The sequence below is a fragment of the Meriones unguiculatus genome, chromosome 11 (genome assembly GCF_030254825.1).
Source record: "Meriones unguiculatus strain TT.TT164.6M chromosome 11, Bangor_MerUng_6.1, whole genome shotgun sequence".
Classification (NCBI taxonomy): Eukaryota; Metazoa; Chordata; class Mammalia; order Rodentia; family Muridae; genus Meriones; species Meriones unguiculatus.
In genome coordinates this window covers 87,221,532-87,244,737 of record NC_083359.1, presented here as the reverse complement: position 1 = coordinate 87,244,737, position 23,206 = coordinate 87,221,532, and the positions used below count along the sequence as shown (strand labels likewise).

Sequence of the window (23,206 nt, the reverse complement as noted above, 5' to 3'; positions counted from 1 at the left end):
AAAAATAACAAAAAAAAATTGATTATTTGTAGAACTTAGAAATGTGTTGAATTTCGTTTTACTTAACAAACAAATCTAGTGAACCTATTTGCAAGGTAACCGAATCCACTTGTTTTCTAGATATTTTCATTGAGACTTCAAAAATATTATTAAAGACAACGTTTACTGGCTTAAGTCCTTGCTGCTGAGTGAAAGGTGAGCCGAGACTAGATGTGGGAGGCAGAACTGTGTATCCCAGGTTCCCTCTGCCCTCCATCCCTGTGGTACTGGGAGGAGCAGAGGAATTTTGTACAACAGCAGGACCTCCTGGTCTTGTTTTACTGAGCACACACAGCAATCACAATTTACTTATGGTGTCATTCGGTATTAAATTACAATAAAATTTAATCTTGTGTACCTCTTAAAGAGATAGACTATGCCATGCCTGTTTGCACATCTGTGTGTGTGTGTGTGTGTGTGTGTGTGTGCGTGTGCCTCTGTATATGTATCTGGAATCCAGAGGACTTCATGTGTTCACCTTACTCTCTCACTAAATTTGGAGCTAAGCCATGACCAGCAATGCTCTGTGCTCTTCTCTCTCTGCCCTCTTACAGAGCTGGGGTTACAGGAAACTGCAGCCACATCCAGCTTTTTACATAGAGGACAGAGTCCAAACTGTGGTCCTTGTGCCTGCACAGCAAACACTCGTACACACTGAGCCCTTAGGCCATTTTTTTTTTAAATCAGCTCACAGACTATTGGCTAGAATCTAGAATGTTCCCTCACAATCCCCATGAATTCCAGCTTCCTAGTAGACACAAAGGAAAAAAAAAAAAAAGCTTTAAAACACACTTGATGAGACCATCGCAAAACAGTATTGTTGGCTCAGAATGTTCCATAAATTTCAAGGAATACTTGACCTTTTTCATTTCTCCAGACAGTAAGAACTATCAGCATTTGTCCACTCATAGTAACAAGCTATACAGGGTGTATATTACACTAAACATTCTGCCAGGTTAAACATGAACATCAACCCCTTGACAGACATAGAATACTGCCAGTCTGGGACAGGAGTAGAACAACATTTTCTGTAAAGGACCAGCCAGGGAATAAACATTGTAGGCTTCGTGAGCCACACTGGTTATAACCATTCAGCTCTGCCATTCAAAAGAAGTTATAGAAGACACACAAGTGCATTAGCCTGGCTGTGTTCCGATAAAACTTTATTTTAAAAAACCCAGAAATTGAAATGCCTGTGTCCAGGAGATATTGTTTGCAGACTCCTGCTCTAGACATTCCAAGAATATAAGCATCCAAGAGTGGCTACCACTTTTAAGGGGTATCACAAAGGATCACAGTGATCAGCAAATTCATGACTGTGGACCTCCCCAATTCTTACAGAATCTGTGAGACCACTGTAAAATCTATTTAACAATGAGATTTTCAAGACTGCCCCAATTCCATGGTCTGCTCTGCTTTTCAGAACAGAGCCAGACCTCTGCTGCGTCATTCCACACAGCCGCTGTACTGTCAATCTGCAGGTACTTGGTGGTCTGGGTTCCAGTCTTGGCACTGGCCCACATGCTGCCTCTGGTTGTACGGTGGCAAGGAGGCCAGTTTAGGCTTAGCTCAAAAGCTTTTGTATGAAAGTCACAAGCTTGGGAATCATCTGAGTTCCTCTAATTCCTTTACTGCACCCCGGAGCTACTTCTCCTCCCTCATCTGAACACTGCAAAGATCTCTTTCCACTCTAAGATTCCACCACACTGAGACCAGCTCCTGAACACCTCTGGGATCAAGGTAGTTCAGCCAAGAGATGCCACATACACTCAAGTCAATCCTTTACCTTCGATCCTCGTTATTCACTGTTCCTCTAAGCCGTGACACTAGTAGATTTCTTGCCCATGCCTCTCATTTGATCTAGGACTCTCTCTGTCTCTGTCCCCTTACAGAGATCCATGACAACACCGTTACAACCAGCTTGTCAAGTGCAGTGACATCTGCATTCCTGACATTCCAATCTGGAGATGGTCTTTTTATAGTCTCTGCGGTGGGAGGATGCAGCAATGGCTGCAACGGAGACAGGATGAATTTAGAATTGTAAACTGGGTGGAATATGTTGTCCTTAATCTGAATAAAGTTCCTCTAGTCTGGAACTGTTTTCCCAACAGCTCCATCAAGTCTCTTGTTGGTTCCAAGAAGAAGAAGAAGGTTCAAAGAAAGGGCCTAGTGACCTCACCACCAGGCTTGCCAGCACCCTCTTGATAATTAGCCCATCTGAGCCAGACCTGCCCCGTTCTGCCTCCCATGATAGACAGTAATTTGGAATCCACTCTGAAGAATCAGCAGTGTCAGCTGCAGCCTCCAAGGGCTGTGGATAAGTTAAGGGTTGGGGGCCCGCCACCAACAGACTCAGTAATTAGAACTTCCTTTGACAAGAAGCCCAGCCTCTCTGCTCACCCTGAAATCTCTGTGGTTTGGGCATCTCAGAGGCATGCCAGCCCCTTTTTCCTAGACTCATTTACCAGACTTCTTATTTCACTTTCAATGAAGCCTCCATGTGGCAAGTCAGCATCTGGATTGCTCAATGTGAGGGCCTTCCAGGTTGGAGACAGCTGAAACTGAATAGCTACTTCTTGAGTGTGCGTGTGTGTCTGTGCGTGCACGCAAGCAAGGATGCTCACATATGCAAATGAAATCGGTTGACATAGTATCTTCCTTGATACTCTCAACCTTAGTTGAGATAAAGGGTCTCTGAATGGACTTGAAGTTCTCTGGCTGGCTAAAATGGTCACCCACTGAGAGACAGGAATCAGCTTGTCTCTGCCAGCTCAGGGCTGGGGTTATTAATGTGATCTATTGGCCCAGCTTTTACACCGGTGCTGGGAATCTGAACACGGGTCTGCGTGCTTGCACTCATGCTGGGGACCAGAGCACGGGTGCTCATACTTGTTCTGCTTGCTCAGCAATGGCTCTACTGACTGAGCCATCTCACGCCTTGAGTAACTATTTTGAGTATTACTTAAAGAGTACTATGTGCGCATTATAACAGTACCTCTGTTCTAATGAAACGTTTTAAACCCAGGATTACTAGACCACAGCAACCGGCACAGAACGCCCCACAGGGAGACAACATAAGCCACATGTGACTGCCCCACGCTTCCCACCGGAAGCCCCTTCTAGTCTCTCCCATGTATTCAGAGGTGCTTCCTGTGGTTGTGTTGCGAGCACACGTGCTGGCTCAGTGCTTCAAATAGGATGACATGACACACACATACCCCCAACCACCCCGTGTCCCCTTTAGCCACCAAATCTTAATGAAGCACAGATCACATGAGACTAACAGATGCTCACATCTGCCCCTCATCCTTCTGGCTGGATCGAACTGAGCCAGCTCCTTCTCCACGTAGTACAGGACCTTCATGGAGTCTCTCTCCTTGTCAGCTTGGATCCGGTAACCTTTGCGAACTGTGGAGGAAAGCGGAAGAGGGTGAGCTACAAACGGACAGTCAAGAAAAGGAGGCCTCCGTTCATTTGCACTAAGCAGAAAACATGGTTCCCAGTTACGACAATTCTTTTTTTGCAATCATCCAGAAATGATAAACTACAGTTTATACACGGGGTGGGGGGGTACACTTGGCATCCTCTATCAGGAACAAAGAAACTGGAGGTCAGCGACCAAGCCCCACTGCAGTGTCCTTTGAGTCACCTGTCACCCTTTCCTTCCTGTTGTCTGACCTATACCGAAGGCTCATCTGTGCATAGCCTCTGAGTTCCATTGGAGGAGCAAAGTCACACTAAAGAGAAAGAGACCCCGTTCTAGGTTTAGGGCACACGTCCCTCTCCAGCATGAGGTTCACACCTTCGCTTGGTAGAAGCGCAGGTAACTTTAAGACAGATCTCCCACCATCACAAAGGCAGACTGAAAGCCTCTAGTTGCCTGGGAGATGGCGAAAAAAAAAATCCCTTAAGCTGGATGGTACGTGCCTAAGAGCTAATATTAGATTCTAAACCACATACACAGCAGCACAAAACAAGCTGCGCGACACCGCGGATTTCTAATCGCACTTCCCTTTTATTTCCTTAGCATTTTCCTTTTAGGAAAAAGGAATGCCATATTTTAGATGTGACTAATTTAATTCGACCTGCTGCTTTGTGGTTAGAGACAGGTGTTATTTTTCAGGGCTTAATAAAAAAAAAAATCCAAAACTAAAGCAAGGGAAATAATAACCATCTCCTGCGTCTCCATCGCTCACACTGCCAGAGACAAATGCTGCTCGTGCCCTGTATCCCTTTCACTCCACCAGCCCAAAGGGTGATAAGACAACAGGCATAATGGATAAGTGGGGGGAGGGGATGAAGATGAGAAAGGGACCTGAGGGGTAAGTAGACAATACTTACTGGACACCTGCAATGTGCCAGGCACTATGCCAAATGTTTACAAGGATGCTCGTCCCTCACAACTATGCAAGCTGGCAGCCACGTTTGGTGGTTGAGCAACTCTGGCGAAGGAGGATTTTAGAGCATGGCTTGGAACAGTTGGCAGCGCCCGGCATTGAGTCATGTGGTCTCATTACCTGGATTAGGGCGTCGCGCCTCTCTACCGTGTAGAAGGGGGAGATGTGGTGTTCGGTTTCGGTTGGTTGGTTGATTGGGTGGTTGTTTTTAAAGAGGTAGATGAAGAAGGCAAGATGGGTAAAGCCCAGAGTAGGCAGTAGGTGTGGTCTTCGGAGCATTCCGGGGACTGAATGCACGCAGCATGGCCTTCCCTGTCTTTTACCCAGCAGGCATGTAAAATGGTAGCCAAAAACCTCCACTCCAACACCACCTGTTCCCAAAGTGGTGCACACAACAAAAATACAGAAAATACAGAGATGTATATGCATTCAACAAAAGTGATGTTTCATGTCTCTGGATGCATTGCTCTGTGGACAACTCCACCACTCAACCTCTAGCTACTTACATGGAAGATTAAAATATAAGGTTCTACAATGTTCTAATCACAATCCAAGCACTCGAAGAGAAAAAGCCGCCCACTCACCCTCCTGCAGGTGCACAGATTTTTCCGTGTGAGAAAATACCGGGCAGGCCATGTCCATCTCAAATTGTGAAATGACTTAGAAAAAAAAATTTAATGAGTCTTCAGCACATAGTTTTCAGTGACTCCTTCTACCAGAGGTTAGGTCCATCCATAAAGCCTGTGCCAACGGAATTATTAGCAGAAATGATTTTATTTATCAAGCTGCACGTTCTTCCATCTCTGCTGAGGCGTTTATAGGGTGGTACAGACAGTTCAATTAAAATACAATTATCCCACAGAGCTGCTATGTCTGTACCAAGGCAGTTATGTCTGATGGATGAGGTGCAGGGCTGAGAAGCAGGGATCTGGGCATGGTGATGCTGTAAAGCTTAGTGAGGGACTTCTGGAGGATGAAGAGCCATCGGGACTCAGTTTCCATGGGATTACTTCAAGGAGAGAGACAACTAAAGGCAAATGGGTGGGCCACTTGAGGGCTCTATAATGAACTGGGGTATCGAAAATGCCACCTCATCCACAGAGCTACCTTTGGGTCTTATGATTCTGTCTCTTTCTGTTCCAATCTTTTTCCCAACTTAAAAATCATTTGATTTGAATTTCTGTTATGGGCCTTAATATATTCTAGTTTGTTCCAAGTCCTTTATATAGAAGTCTATAATCTTCTTAAAATTTTTTTTGAAGATATTATAATTTAAGATTTCCATGTGCCTAAGACTGTGTTTTACGTATTTGTTGAATTACTCCCAACCTAAGAATGGAAGGGGTTCATGGCTTCTTTGGAAAGTGTATCCTTGCCTCCCATTGTTAATCCATAGGCCATAACCTCCATGAAGATAATTACCAGATTTCTCTGTTCACCTACGAATCTCTAGTATCTGGCATAGAGCCTGGCACATTTTAGACACTCAAAACATGCACGTTCAAATGAATGGATGAAGGCATGGTTAAATGAGTGAATGAGTGAATAAAAACTGTGATCAGCAAGTGTTTCTGTGGGTTACAAAGTATGGTATAGGGAGCTATGTGATTTACTGGAGGATTTTAATCAGGAAGGGAAGGGCTTGAATGGTAGCCTGAGGAAGCAAGAAGGTTTTGTGGCTGTCATCTCTGATAGTCATTTTCTGAGGAAAGAATGCCAGCACTGGGGAGGGGGTGTCCTCCACCTGCAGCCCTGGCTCTGCCTAGGTATTCTTCATATGGGAAGCACTCTACCCAAATAAAGGTCATGGGCTAGGGAAGGCTATATATAACTAGGTACCAGCTGTCACCCAGAAGAGAGAGAAAGAGAGAGAAGATGGGGGTGGGGTAGGTTATGCCAAGCAACAGCTGGAGGAGCTTAGATTGTTTTCAGTGTCATTAGAAAAAATTACACTCCTCATTATGACTCAGATGAGATTGTGTGCATGGGTTATCAATCTCTGGGAAGTTACAGTAACTACAGCCACATGGGAAGAGGATAGTTTCAGCTTTCAGTCCTGGCATGAAAAAGAGACTCTACTGTGCCAGAATATTTCATTTGACTCCTCCATCCCAGCAGCCTTGAAACTTCAGAGGTTTAAACTCTTCTAATTTGTCAAAAGACAGAGGCAAATGATTGCTCTTCAGACTTTGGGTGCACCATCCATTCAGTTTCATTTGCTAAAAATCAAGACAATTCTCCCTTCAAAGGGTGTGGAATTTTTATATAAAATTGTAAGCTGCAAGTTTGATTGTAGAGCACACTAAATTCTTCTTGCATTTCCATAGAATCTGGCTCTGTGTCACATATGTGCTCAAGAGCATATGAGTCACCAGAAAAACCTTTCCTCATCCTCTCCGACAGTGTGATTTTTTTTTCTTTCTGATTGCATTACAGTTTCTCTATATCCTCCTCTGTATTTCTTATCCATTTTATTTCCTTTAACAAGCCTCCAGTAACCATCGTGCTAGACTATGATTTTCTCATTTCTTTGAGGGCAGGTGAAATTTGTAATTTTTTTTTTAAATGGCTGGCTTTGAACTTGCTATACATTCCAGGTTGGTCTCAAACTTGTGGCTCCTCTCACCTCTGCCTCCTGAGTGCTGGGGTTATAAGTGTGTGTCACCAGCCCTAGCTATAGGTTATCCCTTGATTTGAAAACATATAGTCCCATGGATGGCACATGCCTATGATCCCAATACATGGGATACCGAGGTCAGAGATTGCCCTGAGTTGGAGCTATCCTGGACTACATAACACTTTTGAAGCCATCCAAGGTCATACAGTAAGAAAACCAAAACAACCATCCAGAAAACCCTCATGGAATGGCATCAGGTTGGTTTTTATGTATAATTTAAAGGCAAGAGAACTCTTTGAAGTGTGGTGATATTTTAGTAAGAAATGTCCTAGGCTATCGGCCGAAGTCCAGTGTATTTAAAAAGTGATTTTTTTCCTGGGGATGCTTTAGATCGGGGTCACTGATGATTTATTTCTGTTTCCCAGTTCAGCCTAGTCCAAGTCCTTTGGTTTGCGTGGCTCTCCAGACTTCAGCCCCTCTCTTATTAATCTTCTAATTTTAAGTTTACTAGAGAGAGGACATTAGAAATTTCCCTGTGATGCCAAACCATAATCTCAAAAACCTATTATTAAAGAATTTACACTGCTGTTTTGACCTAATCAAGGTTGGATTATTTTTCAATTTCCCCATTTATAGCCCAAATCTGACGTAGAAAACCTGCTCATCAGGCAGTCTCCAAGGTGTACTTCCATCGACATACGTTTGTTCTTCCCATCCTATCTTAATGAGCTCAGTAAGGCTGTTTATGGATGATGGAACAGCTGCCAGATTCCACCCCCAGGGTGACAGTAGCTCAAAGAAGTGATTCTTAAAATTTGCCTATTCTGTGTACATACAGTAGGCATATATATAGACACACACCTCTATTAGGTTTAAAATGACACTTCAAAACCCTACCTGTCTACTTGATTCTTTAGTCAGAAGGATGAATGAAGTTCAGGTATACTGAGATAACATGGATTAAAGCAAGGCAAGCATAGGGGTAGGAGCTGATTTAGCAAGCCAGACAGGAGGTAGTGGCAATGAGGACCACAACAGTTACAGTAGAGATGGAGGGAAATAAAACAATTCATGGTTAAAGTATAATCTGAAGGCCTTGGTGACCAACTGGACAAGAAAAGTGAAAAAAATAAAGAGTAAGAGTAGAATTCCTGTTTCCGATTTGGGCCGCTAGGCAGAAAATGATGCTACCAACTAAGATAAGTTATATAGACTCTGGTTTGAAGATGAAGCATTAGACTGAATTTTCCTGATGTCTATAAGACATCAACCTGGAGACATTCAGAAACAGTTGGATATGTGGGCTTTAACAGCAGAAGAGAAGATGAGAAGATGGGAAAATCATGACTGGGAATTATCAGCAGACAGATGATGGCTGAAGCTATGAGAGTAGACAGGATTTTTCAGAGAGCAGACCACAGACAGAGCAGGAACGCCAACATCAGGAAGACACAGAAAGGAAGACAGCAGCACCCTCAGAACAGGTAGAGAAACAAGCAGGAGGAGGAGCGAGAAAGGCACAGAAGGATGATTGCATCAGGCATGCCCAGCATCTTAGATAAGTCAAGAGAGGTTGAGAGCTGAGAAGCTACCATCGGATTTAGCCACTGGGCAGCGAGGTGGGACCAAGATGGAAGTGAGCCGAGTTGGTGAGAGGGAAGGGAACAGACACATTGGGCACTCAAAGCTCGCTCAAGAAGGCTGGGTGCGAGGAGCAGAGAAGGACCGGACAAACAACACCAGAGTGGTTTACGAAGGGTTGTGCTCCTGCAGCAGAGCCCTGAGCGTGTTGACCAGTGGAAGGAAAGAGACTCTGAGACAGAAGGTCGGAGCTGTGAGGTGGGAACCAGAAGAGGTGTGGGTATTCAGCAGAGAACCCGACTGAGATGGATCCAAAACAGCCTAGGAGATGCCCATCTGTTGTCACAGCGACAGAGAGGCACTTGAGTAGTGGCTGTGAATAACGGGGTGAAAAAATCAGCATGCCTCTTCTCCTCTCCCATTTGGTAACTGAGGGGCTCGCTCGTTTCTGCCTATCTCATCGCCGCTGTCTTTCCTAACTAGCATTCAGAACGGTGTTGTGTACAAATGCAGCCCGAGAGTTACTGTTCCAGATGATTAGCCCGGTGCTGGAGTGGTATAAAAATATAAAAAGGTGGAATTCATATTTTTACAAATCAATGTTTCTTAACATTCCTAGTGTTCCTTAAGGAATAATCTACATTGGCCCAATCTGTCTTCACAAAGCAAAAATTGGCTAAACATCACCAATAGTGCTGCCCGTGAGTCTCGGAATGTGCTCTTGGGGACTGTAAAAAACTCTGTCCTGATGCTGCAAGACACACGTATAATGATAACATGGCCTCGGAATAGTTATGGTCAGCTCTAGCTGCCGTCTTTCCTCTATTTCACGGCTAACAGGATGAACTCTAGTTTTGCTCACTTCCAAGGCGAAGAGTTGTTTAGGTCTGAGAGGTGAGTCTTCGTGAGCTCAAGCCCATTTGGTTTAGCAATGGGTATGGGACACAATTCTTTCAGATGAAATTGCTGGAAAAGGGTTTCTTAGAAAAAGGAAGAGCTCCTGGAAAACATTTTCTCGCTTTGGGAAAAGTGGCACAAAGATCAAACTCTCTGTCTCTCCAAAGGTATCCACTGCCCAGAACTACTGCTGTCATCAAGGGAGCCAGCCAAAGGGACAAAGCATGTGGCTAAGAAGGAAAGCACAAAACACAGGAAGAACTCTGTCCTACAGGGATGCCACCAGACAGGGTAAGCAGTGAAGGCAGCAACTACCGTGTCTTAGGAATTCTTGTCATGATATGATACATTTTTTTTTCTGCTTCTAAATGCAGTTGGTAAATATGGTGGGAAGCGGCCAAAATGATTAAAACCGTGAGAAGCAGGAATGGAGAAAAGATTAAGGTCAGCCTGTTCTACATAGCAAGTTCCAGGCTAGCCAAAGCTTCGTAGTTAGCCCCTCGGAGAGGGGAGGGCGGGGAGAAAAAGAGAGAGTGGGGGGAGAGAGAGAAGAAGGAGGAGGAAAAGAAGAAGAAAAAGAAAAAGAAGGAATACTTGCTAGATCAGACTTCTTTTATTGTGATAATCTGTTAACTAAAGAGTAAAGTGAGTTCAGGTAAGACGGGAAGAAGGTGTAAAGGGAGAGCAGCCACTGAGCATGCGTGAAGCTCCACTCTTTCCTGCGCCCGTCCTTCCTTCAGGGAAACGGACTATGCTGTCTATCTTTTGCTTTTCTCTGCAGGTCCTTGATCATTAGCTTCTCCTTCTCAGTTTGTGACTCATTCCCAGACGTCAGAATTCTACTAATAGTTCAAGGGAAGAGACACACAAATACCAATTACTCATTGAGGATATCCACTCTTGCCTGCCGCAGCCAGGCCCTGGAGGTTCATTATGTGGGCCGGGTACCGTTTCTCGCCTCCCACACATGCGAACCGCAGTCACCAAAATCAGCTATGCATGCAGCCTTAACCTCCACAGTCTTGTAATCCTGTGCCTTCAAGAAGGTTGCATCCCAGCATCTCTCCACCTCTCCACTCTGCTTTGCCCCCTTGCCCTCACTCCCCCCACATACTCATATTATCTCAAATAAAGCTGATTGTCCCTCTCATCAGCCCTCTTTACCAAATACTGAATTTCTGCCTATGATCTGTAGTGCTGAATAACTCGGGGCCATCCTGGAGTCTTCCTCTGCTTCGTTTCTTAACGCCTCAGTTCTTTCAAAGCATTTCTCAGATTTACCTTGGCATTTCGACTCCCACTGTCTCCATCATAAACCAGATGCTCATATAACTGAACAACGTATTCAAAGCTTTGTTCTCCGTCTCTGAGCTCCTCTCCCACCTTGCCACCTGCCAGCTCTCCACTCAGCAATCTGCCTACAGCGGCTCTCACTTGCTCTTTTGGAGAGGTAGCAAGGCTCGTTCTGATCTCCATCAAATCCTTCTGTGTTTTCCCAGGCCATCTGACCAGCTGGACACCTAAATGCTCACATTGTGTGCTCTGGGGTTTCACTCTACTACCGACCTCGCTTCTTTGGGACAGTCAGCAGCCACACAGTTTTCTTAAATCTTCCTCATCCCTCCTGGTCCAGTTCAGATCTCATCACCTCCATGAAGACACTGTAATAACTCCAATCCATTCCCTCCTTTGAGAAACCTTATTCTCCACGGTCTACTGTCCAGCTCACTGCTGAATACAGTCCTGAATACTAGGTGGGCATCAGATCACTTTTAACCACAGGACCATCGTTTAAATGGCAAACTCCTTTTTATAGTCTTAGAGCACTAAAAGGAAAGCAAGGGCCAGAGTGTCCTGTAACCCTTGAAAAGCCTGATGTGCACCCCCCAAAAGATATCTGCCTCAGCTGGACGGGCCCCCTTTCTGGACTGGAGATCGCTGTTTTCCCAGAGATACATTACTGAAGAACTGGCTGTCCTCATCAGTAAGGAATGAGGAGGGGTTGGGATAGGGTGGGGCGAGGCTACAGTTACCACTGTGATTTCCTCCCGTGGAGTCACTTGGTGCCAAGGGAGGCGGATGCGGCTTGTCCATCAGCATGCCAGAAGAGGGGGCTCCTCCCAAAGGGACAGAGGGGATGGAGTAGGGGCCAGGGACACCGGAGACAGAGGGAGGGTACCCGGCCTTGGCTGCTTTCCCTGCTTCATACACTGTGGAGGGAGATGAAGAGCAAGAGAGATTATGTAGTCCCGCCCTTCACAACCCTCGTGCCCGGAATCCCTGAGGTTCCATTATTTCAAGGGAGCTCCTAGACAAACGTATATTCATTCTTCCAGGGCTGAACTGGTTCACTGGAATTATTAGAACCACCCCCACCCCACCCCCGGATTCCTCCAGCTCCACGAAAAAGGCAGCAACGTGAGGAACGGCAGTGTTCAGAATCAGGCAACTGAACAACGCTGAGGTGGATCTGGGAGCTGTCATGGCAGCATCTCCACTTGGAACTGCCCTGAGTAGAAGCTACCATGGTCCCTCCAGAGGGGGCTAGCAAAGGGTCATTCAGGAATGCTTCCAGGTGGAACGAAGCAAGCACTGGGTATGCATATGGCCCCTGAGCCAGTAGCCTAGCTCCTGCTGACACTGTTTCACTCCTAAAGATTCTAAAGATAGAGTGTACCTCTCTCTTTCAAGATGTATTCAGTTTATGGTTGGGACATCAAACTCAATGTCTTCGTGGGCTTGGCCAGTAAGCCAAACTTCCTGTGAATCCCCAAATGCGGACTGATCCCTTACTGTGCCCATTTTCATCCTACGGGTAAATAAAATTCACCGATGTCTGCTGGATGGTGCCGAAAAGTCAGTCTTTATACTCCGGTTTATAAAGGGAAGGTGTTCTCTGCATCAGAGGAGACTGGCTGGTGCAGGGTTTCTCTGTTTGAATGCTCCAAGGGGAGGGCACAGCTTTGCCCCACAACTCTGCCATCCTGACCCTGCCCTTCCTTTAATCTGCAATGTCCATGAACACTAGGAATGCGTGATGGGTGTGCATAAAGAGCGTGCAGGCGTGCATGGAGGTGAGGCGGGAAACAAGGGTGGTCTTCCTTGAAGCCAGAGGTGAGGGGTGGAGGAGGAACTTAGGGCACATGGCCGTCAGATGGCTTGCTCCCCTCCCCCCACAGATCCCTACTCACAGGCCTGAGGGCAGCAGCAGGTCTCTGGGCAGCACGGGCAGCGGACATAGCAGCAGCAACTGTGGGGGCAGCATTGGCACCAGCAGATCCCCACCAGCACGAAGAAGAGGAGGATCCCCAGGATCACCAGGCCGACGAACACCCACTCTGGAAGGATGCACAAAGAGATCTACTCGAGGCAGGCCCTTCAGGACAGGGCATACATGGGTGGGTGTCTCCCTGCAAAAGAGGTGAGTGGGAAGAGCCTGCGAAGAAAGGGCATCTAACTAGGAAAGAGAGGCCCCAGACTCACAAAGAACTTAGAATGAGAAATGCCAGGCCACAGAGGGAAAATAAGTCAGGCGACCTGTATCTCTTGGGGTGCATCAAGTCACCAGCCCTGTGGCTGGAGACTTTGGGGTTCTTAACTGGAGAAAATGTTCAACTGTTGACTGTATCGGAACAAAGGCAGGGCAAAAGCTGGGGGTGGGGGTGGGGTCTTGCGTGCTGGGCCCCTAACTGGTGGATCCTGAAAACGCTTGTCTTTTATAATGAAACCAATCTTGTTCGTAAGTGAAAGGTCCTTGCCCTAAACGGTGGTCCATGCCTATAGCTCCAGCACTCAGCAGGCTGAGACAGAGAAATCAAAGCAACCTGCGCTACTAAGTGAGACCCTGCCTCAAACAAACAAAATCTGTAAATCTTGAGGTGGGGAAGGGCCATGTGCCTTCGTGGCCTACATAGATCACCTCTATGTGGTCCAGGCTCAGTGTGCATTCATCTGCTTTCCTGGGACACCTTTCCTGTCATCAGCACTGGGGCAGAGATCCAAAACTCTTGCTTAAACCTCCATAACGATCCATCATTAGTGGGAGGGGAGCAAAGAGGCATAGCTTCAAATAGAGAAGATATAGCTCCCTTCCCATGGTATGGGTTTGGTTTGATCACACTCAAAATGATCATGCCAGCCCGCCAACATAGCCAAAAATTAGGTGGCTCAGAGCACTCAGGCTGAAATGAGCCTAGCTAATATGTTTGTCAAATTCTATAATTTTCATAGCTCTGTTTGAGGCTGAACATGAATTTTCTCTAATTTGCTCATCCAAAAGATTCAAAAGGAAGCAATTCTATCTGGCTTACATAAAAGTGACTGTGACTCTTGGGTGACTTGTCTCAATGTCATACTATTGGGCTTGGGATGAGTCCATGTCTTTCCTGGAGATTGGACAAACTGCTATGAACCACGTTTTCCTTAAAAGCCAATAGATCAAAATGGTTGAAAGCCACCCACTCAAAATCCTTTAGAATGAGCCTTCGTAGACATTGTTCTTCTTAAAGCTTGGTTATTAACTATCCCTTCCATTAGATGAATGTTAATTTGGGAACTTGAGAACGTGACTTTTACATGTGAAGAGTTTTATGACAGTGGTTGAGTCATTTGGCCTTTGGTCGGAATATCATTTCCTCAGAGAGAAAACAAGCAGCTCATGTTTTCTGAATGGCCCCCACTTATCCATTAGCAATACATTCAAGTCCAGGCTAACCTCTCTTCAACTAGGGACTGAGAAGGCTTTGTGTCTGACTTGAACTGTGAGGAGAACATTCTTATTGAGGATAATAAGTCGCATGAGGTTTTAGCCTAAGCTTTGTAAGCTACATAACTTAAGAAGGTGGGGATTTATCCCGGAGGTGGCTTAGGCCAACTATAGGAACAGAAGCAGTTATGGAAAAAAGACTAGCAGGTTATACTGAGAAATAAAAGAATGCTGTCTGAGCTTGGTTTGGCCATGCATGCCTGTAATCCCAACACTTGGAAGAGTGCTTTCTTCAGAGAGAGGATTGCTCTGAATTTAAAGGCTAGCCTGGGCTGCACAACAAGTCTACCAGATGAGCCAAGCCTATAGTAGCAAGACCCCTTCTCAGTAAATGGGTAAATAAATAGGTAAATAAATAAAGAAATCAGTAAAAGGGTTCTTGGAGTCAAAGAGAGGGAAATTAAGGTGAACAGGACTGAACATAAAATACAGAAACTCTTTCTCAGACTTGAGAGATACAATATTTTACTTTGAAACATTAGATGTGACATTTTTATCTGTGTAAATAAACTCTTAAAAGTTTAGGGGACACTTGATAAGGGTGGTTCCAAGGAGAATGTCTCTCGGTGTCCTTGAGGGCTACATCAATAAGGAAAAGGTCTGGGTCTGGTTGGCCAACTAAAGGTCAAGGGCTGGATGAATTCACAGAAGAACAATTAGTGGAGCTGGATTTTGAAGACTCTGGACATTTATTAAAATGTCAATCAACCAAACTCCAATGACCAGGGATATGCCCTATCTCTCTGTTTCTATTAGGAAGACCTAGCAGATCTGGTAGAAATCAAACCTCATTATTCCCTTTGCCATCCCTTTAACGAGTATCATCCTTTCTATAGTTCATTTTTAGTTCTCCCTGAACCTCCTTCAGTTGCAAGCTACAGTTCAACACCAGACTGGTTTGTCTGGCTGGGACCGTCACCTGAAGTTACATGAAAAGATGCAGCCATGTATTTGAGGCAAGTGATCTTGACATATGGTCCATGGGTGCCTAGGGATTTCCAGGGTCTAAATATACAAGTACAGGTCTATGAATTCATGCTTTGGCAGGAAGAAGGAGGACCTGACCTTCCTAAGTTTAAAAAATATATATTTTTGGTAATGTTACAAAAGGCACATCAGTGTACTATAATTGCATAAGAGTGAATGGGTAAGCATATAATTTAGGAAATAAGGAATACAAATAAATAATACTGAAAGGCACATAGCTATCTGGGTACAGGTGAGATCCTGAGATGAGCCTTAAGATAACCAATGATGCAGCAGGCTGGACACCAAGGGACTGTGGCCCTGTTTCCACTATTCTTAATTCTCGTTATTCTTTTAGGACCTAGGAACAGAAGGCATACAAAAGGCTTATCCAAAGGGATTAGTTCATCCTGGAGAAAGACAATGAACATTATGTAGATGAATGAACCAAAAAACAGAACAAAACAAAAAACAAACCAGTAATTAGTGACTAACGCAGAAGCAGACGGACGGAGTGACAGCAGATAAAGAGTTAAATGGCCGGATACCTGGCATAATCTCCACAGCGAAGCTGGGCAAGAGGTCAGCAAGCAGCCCTGTCCTGCCTAGAAGAAGCAGAAGGGAAAGAAGAAGGAAAGAGGTTACTCCAAAGAAAAACGCAGCCCTGTTCCTGACTGTGCCATGCTCACAGGGCCATTGCTCTGTACACTCTGTGGTGGGGGAGGCCCATCAAGGCCACGCTTCATAAAGAGATGACTATACTAAGCGCCTCTGTCAGCCATCCAGGGGAAGGGTGTACCTATCCTAGGTGGAAGCAGAAAGGGGGACCTTATCTCTGACTATTTATAAGAAGAGGAAATCTCTGCCTCCGTATGAGGAACCGTGCTTGAGCAGACTGACATGCACCAGCTCCAAGCATTCACACAGCCTTCTCCACGCACTTCAGTGGAAAGTCAAACCCATCTGTATCTAAACATTCAATCTACATTTTCATACAACCCATACACAGTCCCATGTCCATATAAAAACAAAAGTACATATTTGGTTTTAACTTAGAATTAACTAGCCACATGATTCTATTTATGGCTTAAAGATATCTCAATGATTAAAATGTTCAAAGGCAATGAAAAGATAACGCTAGACCGGCTACACACTTCTCTACACTCCTTCTGGCTTCAGAAATACTTGGTACATATGTATATGGTATGGTTTTCCCATATGGTACCCACAGCTGGCATTGCATGTACCCGAGTGCCTTCTGTGTGATATTGCGTAGAAACTTCAAGACTGTGTCAGAACAGGTGCTTCTCAAGGCTTCTGGGAAGTGAAGAGCTGCACAGGAAATACGATGCTAGGCGATGTGAGGGAGGAGGTGAAGCAGACTTACAGGAGATGTCCTGTACGGTTCACCAGATTCATATATCAAGGGAAAGGCCTGTGGTATCACTATCAGCCTACAGCTTTGCTAACAAACAGAAAGCTGTACCAGGATGCAAGCAGCAAACACCCTTCCTCTCTGTCTTGTGATGATAAAAAGTGATACAGCTAAGGCCTGCAACTGAATCCTTCTTTATATCAACACATGGCAATCATCTCCAGGACAGCTCCATCCAATGATGGTACAATGCCAACAACATGGGTAATTTTAGCTTTTCTAGTGATAACATCAAAAATGTACAGACAAACAAATAATTAACTTAATATCATTTTTTTTCACTTATGCCAGCATCCACAACATATTGTCATTTCAAGGGCTCGGTAACCACCTGTAGCTGCTAAACATCATATTTCTATAAGCCCACAGTGTTGTAGCTTATACTAAGGATGATTTTCCATTATGAATCTAGTTAATGACTTGGACCACAACATATCTAGAGATGCTTAAAACATTTGTAGGTAAACACAGCTCTAAACAGTAAGCACAAATGAATGCTCTCATTTAACTAGATGCAACAAGAGGTATATTTGCAAGTTATGTTAGTCCAGATTGAACACACACACACACACACACACACACACACACACAGAGAGAGAGAGAGAGAGAGAGAGAGAGAGAGAGAGAGAGAGCTATAGCTTTCCATCCATCCATAGTCCTACATCCATATAAAAACAAAACATGTGCACATGGATTTTGCTCATTTAGAAAACAACTTTATTGCTTCCCAGCCTTTTGGTTAAGATCAAGTGTAGAAATCAAAAATGTGTGTTTTACATTTTGAGTCTTGAAATCATAGCTGGTCACTTGTCTTCTTCTTCTATAAGGAAGTCCACTGAAAAACAGCTCTGACAAAGGTCAAAGGGGGAAAGGCACTATGGGGCACTATGGGAGGATCCAGCAGCTGAGAAAAAACAGTAACGAGTAAGGAGAAAGCAATCTTTGTTCCACAAGAGCAGGAGGGTACCATGGTAACATGCATCCTAGTCAAGCCTCCTGCAAGGGTGACAGGTCCACATTAGAAAAGCTACATGTATATTCCAAGGCAATATTATCATTGGCTGATGCTTTAGCACAGCTCTGCTGGAGCAAGCCTTGGCAAGAAGAGCTCTCTTCTTGAACCTCCATTTTTGCACAGCTGACACGGGAAGGTGGTTCTGAGGCTTGCAAAGTCTCTTAGGAGGAAAGCCAAATGGGCATTAAGAAAGGTGTCCTGCCAAGAGAACACAGCCCACAGAATAGGGGCTCACAGGGACTGAAGTGACAATCACGGGACCCTACACGGGTCTGAGCTAGGTCTTTTGCATATATATTATACCTGTTAGCTGGGTGTTCTTGAGGGACTCTTAAGAGTGGGAGGCTGTCCCTGACTCTTTTCATCTGCTCTTGGGACCCTTTTCCTCCTACTGGGTTGCCTCACCCAGCCTTGATATGAGGGTTTGCACCTAGTCTTATTGTAACTTGTTATGTGATATCCCTGGGAGGCCTGATTTTTTTTTTTTAAGGGAAACAGAGGATCTGGGGGAGAGGGAAGGTGGTGGGGAGGACTGGGAAGAGTGGGGGGAGGGGAAACTGCAATCAGAGTGTATTGTATGAGAGAAGAACAAAAGAAAAAAAAAGAAAGGTGTCCCCCAAGGCTTACACAGTTCCCTAGGTAAGAGACGCCACGGAGTCTGAGCCTAAATTCTGAGCACGTGATTAAAAGCACACACTGATCTCATCCGGAATGTTCTCTAAAAATATGTCTTGGAAACTAAACAAGGGGATAAACAGATGGTCAAGGACTTTAGAAATTGGGATCTTAGATGTCTCTTTCATGCATACGTAGTGTTCATTACCATATGATAGCCAATGACCAAGAGAGGAAGCACAGTTATCAGACGTTTGATGGTAGATTTTTTTGTGTGTCTTCCTCCCCAGACAATCAGTTGGTATATATATTGTATCTAGTTAAATGAGAATCTGCGTTCATGCTTATTCTGCAGATCTTAAGTCTACCAGGTGTGCTGTGAGCCACATGACTAATTAGAACCATGATACAAATTTACTCTTTATATAAGCTACCAATTTGTAGGCTGTCTCATGACTTTAGTCATATTATTTATAGAAGATATATAGGTGGGTATGTATGTATATACATATAATTTTTATTCATTCATTCATTCATTCATTCATTTGGGGTTTCTGGAGACGGAGACTTGCTATGAAGCCCAGTCTAGCATGCATGTCATGATGCTCCCGCCTCTGCCTTTTGAGGGCTTTGATTACTGATACATGACACCACATCTGGCTAGGATAGCTATTGACTGTAACGCATCCATACAGCCAAAGAGGATATGGTTTTCACACTTACTCCACTTGTTATGTCATAAAAACACTGGAGCAGGAGTCAAGGCAGTCGGGGATGCTGTGACATTGGTTTATGTGGTGGCTACCTCAGGCAAATCCCCCCCTTTCCTGGTCTCAGTTTTCTCATAGTAGGTAGAAAAGCTGGGATGTCATGGTGTATACACATCGTGTTTTTCTGAGAGAGTTCTGATTTATGCCCGTGGTGTTGATGTAATTACTAACAGGCAACAATTTTTGTTTGCAAATTATCCTTATTTGGACAATGAATGACATGGTCACCATATTAAGTTCTCAAACCTTACACTCAGTGAATGGGATTTCAAACTCAAATGTTCATAGGAACAAACTGGTGATGCAAGTTTTATCACAGCTGAATATCTGTGAGACAAGAGGAACACAGGATGGTGGTGGTGGTGGTGGTGGTGGTGTGTATGTGTGAGGGGTTGGCAAATGGCAGTGTCTTTATGGGGCCACTGCTTTTGACTCTAGCCAACTGTTGCCCGATAGGAATGTATTGGGTGATCCTCTACTCAAGTTCACCTGATCCCCGATTTGATGGCGAAATATCTTAACTTTAAAATGTTAAGCAATTTAATTCATGTATTTTAAAAATAGTGGATAAGCCAAACAAAATATGCTTTTGGGCTGTACATTACCTCACGATCCTGAGCTTGCGGCCTCCAAAGGGTAAATACACACAGCAAAGGCTGGATTTCCCCCTAGGCTGTTTGTGTTACCGTGACAGTGCTCTAAAATTGCTTCCTCATGCAGAATGACAGCTCTGGTTACCAATGTTAAAAAAAATTTTTTTTGGAGCAGCAGTACTACACTACATGCTGTTTCCTTAGCCTTTCCTACTTCTGGTTCTGGGAACCCAGAATGGGCAAGCATAGGAGACAGAACAAAGAAGAGACCTTTATTTTGCACGCCAGACCTTTTCTTTTCTTTTCTTTTCTTTTCTTTTCTTTTCTTTTCTTTCCTTCCTTCCTTTTTCCTTCCTTCCTTTTTTTTTGTAATTGAAAACTATAAACTAAAGAAATATGGATAGGAAATTCACAAACTTTGACACTCCAACAGGGAGACCTACATCAAGCTTCTCATTTTCCTTGAAGCAATAGTCAGTAGCTGATGCTTCCAGGAGTAAAGGCTTCCCATAATGCACTTGAGTAGAGTTAGCCCCAGGGAGGCGTGGGTGAGCGAGAGTCTTGCAGTGAAGTGGGTGAAATTAAATGTCTTTAGAATTCAGGACATAGTAAGAGTTTGGGGATAGCAGACAACAGCAGTATATCAACAGCACAAAAGTACAGAGCTCTCTGGCTTTTACACCGTGACTCTGATTTTATTGGAGCTAAAGGCATTTTAAAAATTGAATTTATGCTGGAATCTTATATTTCTGAGAACCATTTCGCTTCCAGTTCCTGCCCTAACAATTCCTAAGAAGTGCTACTGTCAGTTAGAAATGCACCATCGTTTCTTCTATTCTATCACATCCAGTGAGGGTCTGATCTTAAGAGTATGGAAACAATAGCAGTAAATACACCCTGCGTTTCAGCAGCACTTCACCGTGCTTTTGAATCACTGTTATTCTTCCAGAATTCAGCTTAAGAGAGGTAATTACAAGTCACTTTAATGTCTGGGGAAAGAGGGGAAGCAGACCCTGTGGATAGAAGGCCATATTTACTCTTTTCAAATCACAGCTCAAGCTATCAGTAGAAAATATGGTTTTCATGTAAGCACTCTGTTTTCTGCAAAGCTTGCAAGATCCATTACTTTTAGGAAATTTCCACATGAATAAGCCAAATGCATAAAGCACCCTGGAAGCTTGTGCATGCACACACACAAGCACCAGCTTCATAGCATGCTGGCACACACTTCACAGCCACACGTGTTCCCTGGGTTGAATGCTCAGGGTAGAAACATGCACTGTGAATGCACGATTTGCTTATCTTATCTCCTAATTGTCAAATCCAGCTGTTTCCTCACCCAGCCACTTCCAAGTTATCCCCAGTGGAGCTGTGTGTCCATATTCCTGAAAACCAGCTCACTTCCAAATGTCTCCTGCTCACTCATTCATTCACTCAGCAAAGATGTGCATATTTCGTCAGGTGGAGACAGAAGCAGGAACAGAGCAAGGTCCACGGTGAGGCTTATTCTAGCCACGCCCACCCACGCAGCTGGGAGGCCGACATAAGAACTCCAGTTTGGTCACTTGCTTCTTTGTCGTAAGACTTCCTGATCTCAAGGGACTTCCTTCCTGCTGTGTTTGTTTTTGTCAGCCTCCTTTGACTGTGTGTATGTGTGGTGTGGTTGTGTGTACACGTGTTCACATGTACTGTGTGTGCAGGTGTCTGCGCATGGAGGTCAGAGGTTGACATCAGATATCTTACTCAGTTCCTCTTGACCTTACTTTTTGAGGCAGGGTCTCTCACTTGACTCTAGGGCTCGCTGACTTGACTCATCTAGCTAGCCGGCTTCCTCTGGTGTCTCCTGTCTACGCCTTCTATGTACCGGGATTATAGGCAGTCTGTCCGGCTGGCATTTACAGAGATTCTAGGTCCTCATGATTGCCCAGCAAGTGGTTCTACCCAGCAGCCATCTCCTTTGCCTTTTGGACATCAAGATCCATATGGTCATGGGGCTGTAGCTGGAGACCTAGTCCTTGCCACGCTTCCTTCCTCTCTATTTCACAGCTCTGTCTTTGCACATGTCATAGTTTGCTTATTAGTGGCATTTCTCCCAATGTGCTAATTTCCTTTAATGGTAGCCAGGGCCCTCATGGTAGGTCATTGCTTCCTTTAGCAAAACAAGTATTTGAACTGCACGGCTCCAAAATATGTTCTGACAGAGCCCAGTCTGGTTGCTCCAATAAGATGTTTCTTCTTCCAGGCTCCCTGGGAACACTGAACACACCTTCAGGAGAACATTTATATCTCTACAGTGATTCCTTTACACCTGCCTATGCTGGCAGGCTAGAAGTCCTGGTAGAGCAGGGGCTATGCCCCAGGCTTAGTGTCTCGGCAGCCTAGTACTAGGAGAGCCCTCACGGACCCATCAGAACCTTCAAGGCTTTCCGATAGGAAATCCCCATGGTTTGCTAAGCTGCACTTCTGGCTAGGCTTCTGATGTGTTGCCCATTATAGAACCTTCTACCCAGCCCTCTTAACAGGAAGGAGAAAAGAACTGTTGGGTTGTCAATTCATGCATGCATCACTTTTCAATATACGGCAAAAACACCCTGGAGTCAGCGTTCAGTGCCAAGAATGTATTCCAGGAAACAGGACATCTGACCATCCAAGGTGCTGGAAGCGCCACCCCACTCCACCCCAGTGAAGACAGGGCAGGCTAGTATATTTTCAAAGATTCATTACAGAGATGGAATATTAATATATATTTTACCCCAAGAGATTGCCTTTGTCAATGCCCTTCATATTTCCACTCAAGTTCTGATAGTTCAAGCCTTCAGAGTGTAAAGGAAGGGGAAGTTCTAGATTTCATACAAACTTGTTTTCAGAGACTGAATCTGGCTCCTTCATACGTAATGGGCAGAGCCGGGGTGTTGAGAAACTCACGTAAGGGTGAGATAACAGCACTGCATGCATCCGTGTGGCCCGGGATGCACCGATCTCTCTCCTTTTCTTGGAGTAAAATAACTGGAGGCACAGCCATGGCAGCGCACTGGGCATGTGAACTTTCTCTTCAGGACAACAGCAAAGGCTTCCCAGTCTTTTGCATTCCCCACTTCCCTTTTCTGTTCAATGCACATCTCGGCTTCATCTGCTTCCAAGCTTTCCTCAGATGCTCTGGATCCATCCCCAGGTCTGTACTGTATCCGCCCTCTCTGCTCTCTGATCCAAAGCCTCCAAAATGTTGCTTTCCCACATCTCCAGGGAGAGCAGACGCCTTTCTCTGTCCCTTGTACATATGTGTAAAGATGTTTCTATGGCCATGCTGTGAGGGTTGTTTCTATGGCTATTTAAAATACCAAATATATTGGAAATTTCCCAGGAGCACACACATGCATGATTTTATTCTATATTCCCATGGCAACCATGCTTCCAATAAATATAGTTTATAAGTATCTGTCACAAGTGTGGAGACAGCCTCCCTTTCCTTTACATATATTTATAAACTATGTATTTAAGCATTTCATGTGTTTATTT

At 44.7% G+C, this 23,206-nt stretch overlaps 1 protein-coding gene across 1 annotated transcript in view; it reads right to left on the bottom strand.

Annotated features, from left to right (window-relative positions):
• Ildr2 (immunoglobulin like domain containing receptor 2) overlaps positions 1 to 23,206 on the bottom strand; it is a 57,664-nt gene that overhangs the window by 10,240 nt on the left and 24,218 nt on the right. The window contains exons 4-7 of the mRNA XM_060364618.1: positions 15,811 to 15,867; positions 12,723 to 12,869; positions 11,565 to 11,741; positions 3,334 to 3,447 (exon numbers count right to left, since the gene is read on the bottom strand). Coding sequence (XP_060220601.1) covers positions 3,334 to 3,447; positions 11,565 to 11,741; positions 12,723 to 12,869; positions 15,811 to 15,867 — 495 coding nt within the window. The remainder of the gene's footprint in view (positions 1 to 3,333; positions 3,448 to 11,564; positions 11,742 to 12,722; positions 12,870 to 15,810; positions 15,868 to 23,206) is intronic.